The sequence below is a fragment of the Podarcis liolepis genome (genome assembly GCF_965112155.1).
Source record: "Podarcis liolepis genome assembly, chromosome: 9".
NCBI classification, from domain to species: Eukaryota; Metazoa; Chordata; class Lepidosauria; order Squamata; family Lacertidae; genus Podarcis; species Podarcis liolepis.
In genome coordinates, this window is record NC_139564.1 from 36202115 (window position 1) to 36213368 (window position 11254).

Genomic DNA, 11254 nt, shown 5'->3' on the forward strand with positions numbered 1-11254 from the left:
AATCCTAATAAAATTTGCTTCACAGTACTGCATTCTGTTAATTCAAGAACCAATGAAATCAGAGTACCTAGAGGTTTTGGACAGGAGAACTTCAGTACTTGATGCAGCAGTTATATGCAATATATTTTGCAGACGAATTTAGTTTTATTCCCACGAAGAATTGATCCATTAGCTTTACTGAGTTAATCTACAGCACTGCTGACAACCTCTCCTTTTTTATCACATTTTCCCCTCAGAGGAACACTTGGAACTGGTCATGTGTTTATTCTACTAGAAAGTCTCTGACTGTCTGTCCATCTCTCTTCCTCCAGTCTCTCTCTCCCTCCCTCTCTCTCTCACGTACACCTCAGTTATATAAGCTTATTTATTGGGAAAGAAACAAAATGGGAGGTGATGAAAGGATGTTGAAGAAGGTCTTAGAATAAAATATTTGGGGGAGGGATATGTTATTGCTGAGAGCCAACAATAATAAAATCTCAGCAAGCTGTGAACCAATGTTAATGCTGGATGGCAATTTTGTTAGGAGGTTTCTTAGCAAGTACTGCACTGTTTTTTAAGAGAAAAAACTTGTTAAGAATAATAGAAAAAACTAAGCTGGATAGCTACATTTAATGAAATTACCTTCCTTTTTTCCTCCTCCCTGACCTACATTATAATGGCTGAGTTAGTACAGAACAAGCTGCTTTTAAGTATTTTAACTAAACACAGAAATCTTTCGTGTGCGTTAGCACATAAAGGCCTATAAGCAGGCTTTCCAGCATGCCAACAGTGCTCTCAAGAGTGCCACAGATGCCCTGGTAAAATGACAATTCACCATACTATGCTACACAAGTCACCATATATTGAAGCTGAGGGAGGGATAAAAGATGCAGTTTCTCTGGAAACATCGCAGTGGGACAAGCAATACATTACATCAAGAACCCAGAGTCAGCCAGCACCAGTACTTATTCTTAAGTTGCACGATGGCTGAAGGGCCCATCTAAAATCTTTACTCCATGTACACATCTTATTCCATAAGCTCTGAACATATCCTACTACACAGCAGAGATTTCTCATCCCTGACTTGCCTTCATCTTCATAAATCAGATTCCCAGAAAACATATTAATATTTCTAAAAGTCCACAAAACCAGGAGGGTCTTCAGCAAAGGAGTTTACTGCTGCCACCTACTGTCAACTCACATTATAAAGCAGATAAGAACATCAGCAAGGGGTACTTTCTTATATGGCATTTCCCCTTCTCAGCAATAGCCAGTATGAAGGGCAACCACCATATCTAAAACATGCAAGTGTTTTGGGTGCAATTATATACTACCACATACAAATGGACAACTAATAAAAAATAGATATTTGGGGGGTTTTCCACACAACACTCCACAACAGAGATCATCTTGGTGTGGGAGAAAGCAGCTCATGTGAAAGGCACACAAGGAGTTCTACAGAGAAGAATAAATCTTAAGGTTCTGGGTCAGGAACCATTGTTCTACTGGAACACTGTGGTTGGTCATCTTTATCATGAAAGGGACTTCCAAGACGATCACATAAGGAGCTCTGATGCCTTTGATGGCTAGTAAAGAAGTTAGGCAGAGGCTCGTTCAGTGTTTTTCAATACAGTGGCGTACACAGAGCAGATTTTTGAATCAAGGCTGATTACATTAATTTGCTCTTGGATGGGCATTCAAATGGCATCAGCCTGAGAAACCCCAAGTACCCACATCTGCTCAGGTGGACATTTGCACTTCAAAGCCCTGAAAAAAGTATATGTGTAGTACCCTTTAATGCCACAACTTAGCAACTGCAAGGGAGGGCTTCCATTTGGTGAAACATATTCTAAATCGGCACATTATAAGGCTGGCTTGCTTTGTTCAGAAATGTTTGCAGTGCTGTAAGAGAGAGGATGGGACGCGGGTGGCGCTGTGGGTTAAACCACAGAGGCTAGGATTTGCCGATCAGAAGGTTGGCGGTTCGAATCCCCACGACAGTGTGAGCGCCCATTGCTTGGTCCCTGCTCCTGCCAACCTAGCAGTTCGAAAGCACGTCAAAGTGCAAGTAGATAAATAGGTACTGCTCCAGCGGGAAGGTAAATGGCATTTCCGTGCGCTGCTCCGGTTCATCAGAAGCGGCTTAGTCATGCTGGCCACATGACCTGGAAGCTGTACACCAGCTCCCTTGGTCAATAAAGCGAGATGAGCACCGCAACCCCAGAGTCGGTCACAAGGGGACCTAATGGTCAGGAGTCCCTTTACCTTTTTTAAGAGAGAGGGCAGCTAACAATCAAGGTTCTAACACAGCAAGCCAGTGACTCGCTGATTATGTCTAAGAGCAGCAGCTCTTCAAGTTTAGGGATTAAAACCTGTGATGCTGAAATAATGGTCAAGAATTGAGCTGATTTAACAATGGAGAGGTTTGGGAAAATGAAAGAGAGTCCTCTTCCTTCTCCCAAACCATGAGTGCAAAGGGAGATAAACGCATTTTATTGGGAGAAAGTTGCTTTTGCTTTCAGCAAATTAGAATTTAGAGACCCTGCTGAGATATGCACATAAACTAAGAAAATTCCCCTTCATAGGAAAACATTTTCCTTTTGAAAGAAGCACCTTTGCCAAGTAAAAAGCTTCACACGCTCCATTTACTACTAGGATGCAGTATTTCATGATCTCTCTGCCCCAACATTTAAGAAAGGCACTTATCTTCGCACCCTAGTCATACTAAGAGCTTCCATAACTTCATGAAGACCCTTTTAAGAAAGAGCACTTTCAGGAGAACAGACACATTCAACAGAATGGCACTGTCCTATAAGTACAGTGCTACCTTGGGTTAAGAACTTAATTCATTCTGGAGGTCCATTCTTAACTTGAAACTGTTCTTAACCTCAGGTACCACTTTAGCTAATGGGGCCTTCCACCGCCACGCAATTTCTGTTCTCATCCTGAAGCAAAGTTCTCAACCCGAGGTACTATTTCTGGGTTAGCGGAGTCTGTAACCTGAAGCATCTGTAACCCGAGGTACCAAGATACTCATAAATATTAGGGCAACTAGAATATTTTTCACAGAGGTGCTATCATCTGTGCCCTCCCCACGGTGAATGCAATATTGTGCTGCAGGCCAAAGGCTGACACCAGAAGATGTTTAATGGCATCACATAAACACAGCAGTTCAATTAGACCAGCTTCACGGCTATCAAGCTAATTATACACAACTGATATTTGCAAATGAGTTCTGAGTTTTTACCCATGTTCTGCAATGGGCAGATATTAGCTAAAACAACTGTCAAACAGGTTAGGGTTATGTGCAAACCCACCCCCGCTTTTTTTGTTCAATTCAGATAAAACCCAAACATGCAGAACATGTATTAGAACGCAGCAAGTAACACTGCAGTATATTCTTTGGCCGGAGACATTTGATACAACATTTTCTCTGTTTATATTACATGTTTATATTAATCCTCTGCAACATTTCACACAAACACTTTGTGTAATTGTATAAATTGCATAATCCATGCCATATTTTCCCCCACCCTCCTCCCTAAACAGCTTGCACCCACGTCAGTCCTCACCATCTCTTAGTTTTCTGTTATAGAGGTTGCAGGTTCTCACTTAGAAATTATGCATATTCTGGACTGCATGGATATAAAATATATAGAAGGAGGTGTTATAAGAGTAGTTGATTGTTGTCCTGGGTATCTGTGGCCAGGATAGGTTTTAAAAAAGAAATGAACATTTACACAGAGCAACAATAGTAAATTGGTGCTTAAAGCAGAGGTTTGGTGCTAAGGAAGATAACTCATGAGGAAATTGGTTGACCCAAATTTCACAGGCCTCTTCAGTCCCTAACATCACCTGCCAACAAAGCCACTCTGCATAGGACAAACAGATCAGTCTCTACTCAAAAGAACAAATGGGCACAAACCTGCCATAAAAAAATAGCACCATGCAGAAACCAATGTGAGGTCATTTGAATATCTGAAAACGTTTGACTGCAGACCAGAAATTCAAAATTATCTAACAAAAGGAGGTCAAATGGACACTCTAGCATGAAATTGCTAAAGTGGATATATCAGCAAGTTCAATTCTGTCCATTTAGGTCTTAATCAAGATCCCGTTAGTCCTCTCTCACTATTAAATTGACTTATAAAAGCTAAAAAAAAAAGCTCTTATATCTGAACCAAAGTTTAAAATGACCACTGTTTGTCTGGGTTCACTCACAATGACAAATTGGTTGCTTTAAAATGGAAAAGAAAGCTTGTGATCTCCAAGCTGCCATGTACAAGACAAAGAAAGGGAGGCAGGATTTCATGAGCCCAATGATCATTCACATAAGCATCTGCACATAGACATTAACACAAAACAAGTTTAGCTAGACAAACCATGATTTCACATTACATCTACGCAGCCAGAGTCATCTTTAAGCATGGGAAATCAAAGAACACAAGCTATTAAAAAACCCACCATGGAGAGTTTTTTTGTCTATAAAAATTCATAGTCTACATTTTTCACTGGCATGCTTTGAAACCCTGCATAACCTTTTCACAGCTTTATAGGTGATTACTATGCACGCCACATCACAACACTTAAAACAAGCCATTATTCTCACATTTTTTCCCCTAACACATAAACTGCAATTATTGATTTATGAATCAATCAACAATTTTACTTTGATGCTTTTCTGTCAACTGGTAATAATACATTAAAACCTGTGATATAAGCTGTAAGAATGTAGTTTACATAAAGCTTTTACAAACATTGCAAGAAAGCTTAAAATTACTGGCAATGTGGATATTTCAATTTGCTCATTCATCTTGCCTACCAGCACTCCTGTGCCTAGGAATGCAACTGGTTTATGGAAACGCAATTCATTACGGAGCAAGTCACACAGCAGTACATTCCTCACTTTTTATTTAAATACACTTGATCATTAAGCATATGACTACATTCACCTTCATGCTTGCACAGCTAAGAGCCTTACATTACTTTCAGTCAGACCCCTCAATTCCAGATGGATTAAAAGGTTACCATAAAAATTCACAGCAGCCTTAATATGTCACACAAAACTTGCTTTCAGAGAGAACCATTTTTAATGGTAGTTAGGTTAAAGCAAATGTTTGGCAGCTTCACAATTGTACAAGGAACCCACCTGAATACCAACCGAAGCAGTATTTAAAATGATCTAAACTTAAACTAAGAAATGTGGAATTTGCGGGATTTAACAAGTTAATTTATATAAAGCATACAAATTAACTTTGAGCAGGCTTGAAATGCACTTTTCAAAATCCTACACAAAGAATCTGAAGTTTCTAAGCAATATAAATGTGCCGTTCATGCACAGGGGCAAATTGAGCTAATAGATGGGAACAGTCCTTACTACTGCATCATTAAGCTGCAAGCTAAGAAGGATATACTACAAATGATAGTAATGATTATTCTAAGGAAATTACTACAGCCTACTGATCACAAATCCACTTTTAAATAAAAACATTAAAGTAGGTTTTAAAACATGTACTTCTACACTCATATTTATTCAGGGCCCCATGGAACAATTATTGCACAGAAAAACCATAATTAGGTTTCATACTCCTTTTGTACCTAATACAGTTTGCATAAAGCAAATATATAAGCATTCAGAAGTTTGAGAAGCTAGAAAGGTCACATGGAAAGGTTCTCAATAAGATCAAATTTCTAATACTGAATAGTTTACCGAGAGAGAACTTACGAGTCTGCTAGATAGACAAAAACATTTTTTTCAGAAACTTAATAATGGTAATTTTGATACCATGAAAGCAACCAACAGCAGACGTTTCTCCATGTGAAAAGGTGTGACCTAGATATCTGTGAAATGTCTTAATAGCTGTCTGATTATATAAGCATTTTAAATCCTTCATATGCCATGCAGGAATTGGGAGAAAGGAAAAAGAGAAATCAGCCATATATCTGCATTATCTGAGGTTCCATGACTTGACACATTCACCAGCCGATCCAGAGCTATTGGCCAATATGTTCACATAATGTGGTTAGCTATACTTGGTGGTCACAGTAAATGTCCTACATCAAGCGTTCATTTGAATACGTGGAAAAAACATTAAGATGGAAGCATCTCCTGACCTAAATCTAGGTCCATACCTTCATTGCATTACTGAAATTCAATCTAACTAGGTTGGCAGGGAATATGGTTACATGCCCTGAATCAAAAGTTGCTCCACCAGTCACTTAACCATATTTCATGCATTTCTCAAATATGGCCCTCTGCAAGAAATAATTTCTGGCCCTTATGAAGCAGATAACTGGAAGTGTGTGTACTGAACATGCTTAGGAGAATGAGTGCAATCATGGTGAGAAACCCCAACTCTCAAACCCCTGTGAATCTAAACTTATGATATGGTCTATGTCTGTAGATCATGGCATAAGTTAGAAGACTGACATGGCTAAATATGACAAGGGATACCCCACCGTGAACCTTCTGGTGGCCTTGTTATAAGTCTGATTCCAGTCTAGTCTCTTGAAAGACACCCAGGAATATCCTGAGTTCCTTACACCCTGTAAAAATTAACACATGGAAATTTAGTTTCCAAGCACAGTGGTACCTCGGGTTAAGTACTTAATTCATTCCAGAGGTCTGTTCTTAACCTGAAACTGTTCTTAACCTGAAGTACCACTTTAGCTAATGGGGCTTCCTGCTGCTGCCGCGCCGCCGGAGCATGATTTCTGTTCTCATCCTGAAGCAAAGTTCTTAACCCGAGCTACTATTTTTGGGTTAGCGGAGTTTGTAACCTGAAGCGTATGTAACCTGAAGCATATGTAACCCAAGGTACCACTGTACAGGATTCTCAACTCCTCATTGGGAGCCATCCATACCATGGCAGAATAATTTGAAGGCAGAGAACAAACTAAGAGGTGGCCAGGTTCAGTTAATGGCTCACTTTCACAGCCTTTCATCCTTTTGTTATGCAAACAAGGTTGCCCAGTTTTTAGTCATTTTCTCACTAGAATGGGCAAGATGAGAAAAGGGCAGGATGTGTTCATTTCAAGGCCCTTCCATTTCCTACTAGGAGGCATTAGCTAAACATATTAAAAACCCCAGAATCCCAGAAGGCAGTTGGCTCTGCTAGCTTCAACAGAACTTATCCAACCCCCTCAAGGACCAGCATACACATGCTTAAGGCTAGTTATATCCTTCCCTTTCCATTTCTGCCTTGCAAAACCATAATTAGGTTTTATACTAATTCTAGGTTTCTGTGACAAAATTGCCAAGCTCACTTTTCTACAGGCTTTTAAAAAAATAGTTAGCTATTTCTGCCACTCTTTAGATCAAGGTGTGTATGTATTGTGTAAATTTCTGCCTGCTTAAATTATAATTTTACTGTCTGAAGCAGCATTTATATATATTCCATCACTTCTATTTCATATAATAAACTAAGTCTTCTTTATTCCTTTGGTGTGTGGGAACTTCTTGTGGGTAAACACATATTCATAAGTGCAAGTCATAACTCCCGCAAAAGATCCTAAACCTCTTGTTGGTATATGGACACACATGAGTGCTTAAACACACATGCTGGTTCATGACCCATACTGTAACACTACACATATCCAGTTTTTGTGTGTGCGCGCAACCTGTACATATTTAGATTTGCAATGAACTACCTGCTTTCATTTGTACAAGGGTATGATCTGGTCATACGGTTTCCTGAATATGCATAGGATGGAGACAAGAACACAATGTTCTCACCACAATATTCTTAGTCACTCACTTACATTGTCTGAAAACTTACTATCCTTATGTGATATACAGTGGTACCTCAGGTTACATACGCTTCAGGTTACATACACTTCAGGTTACAGACTCCGCTAACCCAGAAATAGTGCTTCAGGTTAAGAACTTTGCTTCAGGATAAGAACAGCGCGGCGGCAGCAGGAGGCCCCATTAGCTAAAGTGGTGCTTCAGGTTAAGAACAGTTTCAGGTTAAGAATGGACCTCCAGAACGAATTAAGTACTTAACCCGAGGTACCACTGTATAAGCATTTTGCCATATGTAGTCCCTATATGTATATCAGCTATGGTGTCCCAGGAGCTAACACAGCAGGCCTTCTGGTTAACTAGTCCTAGATGTGTGTTGTGTCATATTAAGCAATATAGGTTCTATTGGATAATTAATGAGATGCGGAGTGGGAGGTGGAGAAGAGAACCATGTGTACTACTTGAGTTCCTTGGAGGGCACGGCAATAGCAAGGAGGTAGGTAAACTTAATTCAGACATTATGTCAACTCATGGTTAAGGAAGGTAAGTAATCAGAGAGAAAACCAGAATTCAAAAAAACCCACCATTGTCTGAAATGGATTTGCAAGTCATGGTTTGGGCTTACTGTGCTTTGGTGTAAAATATGAACTGACAATCCACAGTTAGAGCCATAGTGTGGCATGATGTCTGAACTGAGCCTCCAGAAGACAACTGACCTAGATTATCTGTTTTCATTTTAATTTCTTATATGTATAATTTTCAAAGAAGGAGAAAACCACCTGAAACTAGCCTTTACACTGCTGCAATCATGCTACATGTTATACAATTTTATTTTCAGTAGAAATTAATCCCTCCAAATAAACATTTACTGAAGCTATTTGTGGCAGGAGATAGCGACAAAGACAGATTCCACCAATGCTTGCTACAGATAAAGTTATCTGAATTTCATATTAGCAGTTCTGGCTTATCTGACCCCTCCAAAAATTATAATGTCTGAACCAGACAATAATAATAATTAGCTTCTCACTTTCTATTGCCATGACTCCAAATGTGTCAAGGTTTGTCAACTGTGAAAGATAATGAAAATAGTTAAACCTCTCATTCCTTGTTTCTTTTCCCAAAATCCCAAGATTTAAAACTTGAATTAAAAACGGGTTCTGAAAGCTTCTTTTAACTGAATCAAAAGAAATGCAAATATACACAACTACTTTCTCCTAGAACGGACACTATTGTAAGAATAATATTCAGCACAAAAAGCCCCAGAAAAGCATTGCAGAGCTCCCCAATTCTATCTTTCTGTAACAATAGTAGGAATTAAAATGTGGATTCTGCAGTCAATAAAAGTCTGCTGGAGGATTCTGGATTGACATCTTCTTTTACACATCAAATTAGGACACTGTTTGGCCTCAAGTCATTTCTGATGCAGCCAATCTTTCAGTAGCATTGTTGATGCTACTGAGGAATGTCTCACATTTTATAAACAGCCATAAAGGTAAACGGAAGGTAATGTTTAGGTTACTGCCAACAATACTGAATATTTCTATCCATAGAATCATACCAAGGGGTTTTTAAAAAGTGAAAAGAATTGCGTAAATCCAGGAAAAGGCACAAATATGAAGGAAAAGAAAGAAATGAATTACCTTATTCTTATTTTTCATTAGAAAGAGCAGATTTCCTTTCAGACGACACCATCTCTCTCTTGGCTCTGCATGCAAAAGCAGCATAGTATTAATAATAACGACGATGATGAAGACAACAATAAATAATACCCTCCTCTCTTCATATATTTCTTCTTAAAGAAGATTCATTTCTAATGGGGAAGTCATTAATGAAAAATCAGCTTCACTTGGCAGCTGACTTATAACATGCTGCTAAATGTCAGATTAACTTCCCAGAAGCTTCCAGTTATCCTGCAGCTGACAGAATTAGAGACTGCAGCATACACTCGGTGATGATTTCTTTTGCTTTGTTCCATTTTGCAAAAGGGAACACAGACTGGCTCTTTTGCACGAGACAACCATGCAAACTTTGCTTCAGCAGATGAACCTTACTGGGAAAACTCAATATTTATTCTTTTCACTGGGTTGTTACAGACTTAATTGATTTATTTTACTCTAAACAACACACATCGTACAGGCAATATTTGGATTATTTTTGTCATTCCTAAAAACATCAACACAGTGGTATGAGGACATAAGCACAGGATGGGGTGCTCTGCATGACAAGGTGGGCTAGAATAAAGCTTGTCTTCAGAGATTAACACACTGTGTTAAAAACCAGTGCCAGCCAGAAGCTTTTTAAAGCTGCACCCCCCCCCCATAAGATGGTGTTCAATATAAAAAGGTAAAGGGACCCCTCACAATTAGGTCCAGCCGCGAATGACTCTGGGGTTGCAGTGCTCATCTCGCTTTACTGGCCTAGGGAGCTGACGTTTGTCCACAGACAGTTTTTCTAGGTCATGTGGCCAGCATGACTAAGCCGCTTTTGGTGAAACCAGAGCAGCACACGGAAATGCCGTTTACCTTCCCGCTGGAGCAATACCTATTTATCTACTTGCACTGCCTGCTTTCAAACTGCTAGGTTGGCAGGAGCTGGGACCGAACAATGGGAGCTCACCTCATCATGGGGATTTGAACCACCGACCTTTTGATTGGCAAGCCCAAGATGCACAGTGGTTTAACCCACAGTGCCACCAGTGTCCCTGTTCAATATAACTAATACCTATTAAAACATCAGAGACTTTTGTCACTTTAAAAGTCACTTTAAAAGTGTCTTTTAAAAAACAAAAACATATGCCATGATAGATTTGCTGGTCTTTAAGGTACCAAAATACCTTATCCAAGTTGACAGGTGTATACTGTATAAACATAGTTGTGTTGGAAGAAGGGTTGTAATCAGGCGAGTTACAAGGAAATGAAATGCCGAAAGGACAGACTTGGATATGTTAGAACTCAAATGCATCTGAAACCGTTACTGTAACCATTGACAAAGCAAGGTTGAAAACACAAACATCCTGGTATTGGAAAGCTAATTCATGTCCCTAGTGAGTAAAAAAGAAATAACTTGATTCAGGCCACAGGAGATAGAAATGAACTTGATGGGTGGGGTAATAGAAAAATCCAGCTATCTTCAGAAAACTGATCTCCTACATTAGTTATTGCAAAATAAATAAAATTTCCATATGCTTCAACTGCCTGTTTATCATGAACAGTCCCTATGTCGTAAGCTCTGTTCCATATTTTTGACTTTTGGGAATCCCTTGCTCAAATATGTTAACAGGCAATACTGTACTACCACTGCCATCCTCCATGGGGTTAAAGCTTCCTCCACATGATCTCTAGAAGTTAAAACTCTGAGTCTACAATCCCATATTTATTTACCTGGCAGTACAGTAAGTCCTACTGAACTCAGTGGGGTTTCATTCTGATTCAACATGTTTAGGACTGCACTGTGAATGGAGATTGGCTGTGTCTCATCTCTAGCACACAGTCTAGAGTGAAACAGTCGGTTAGACTACATTTTGTACTGCTG

At 39.4% G+C, this 11254-nt stretch overlaps 1 protein-coding gene across 9 annotated transcripts in view; it reads right to left on the reverse strand.

Annotated features, from left to right (window-relative positions):
• Nucleotides 1–11254, reverse strand: part of INPP4B (inositol polyphosphate-4-phosphatase type II B) — a gene marked incomplete at its 5' end in the record, with an annotated part of 265188 nt that overhangs the window by 197990 nt on the left and 55944 nt on the right. For all 9 annotated transcript variants that reach the window (XM_083519885.1, XM_083519879.1, XM_083519878.1 and 6 more), the window contains one exon: nucleotides 9364–9428. In XM_083519885.1, the coding sequence (XP_083376011.1) occupies nucleotides 9364–9381 (18 nt within the window). The remainder of the gene's footprint in view (nucleotides 1–9363; nucleotides 9429–11254) is intronic.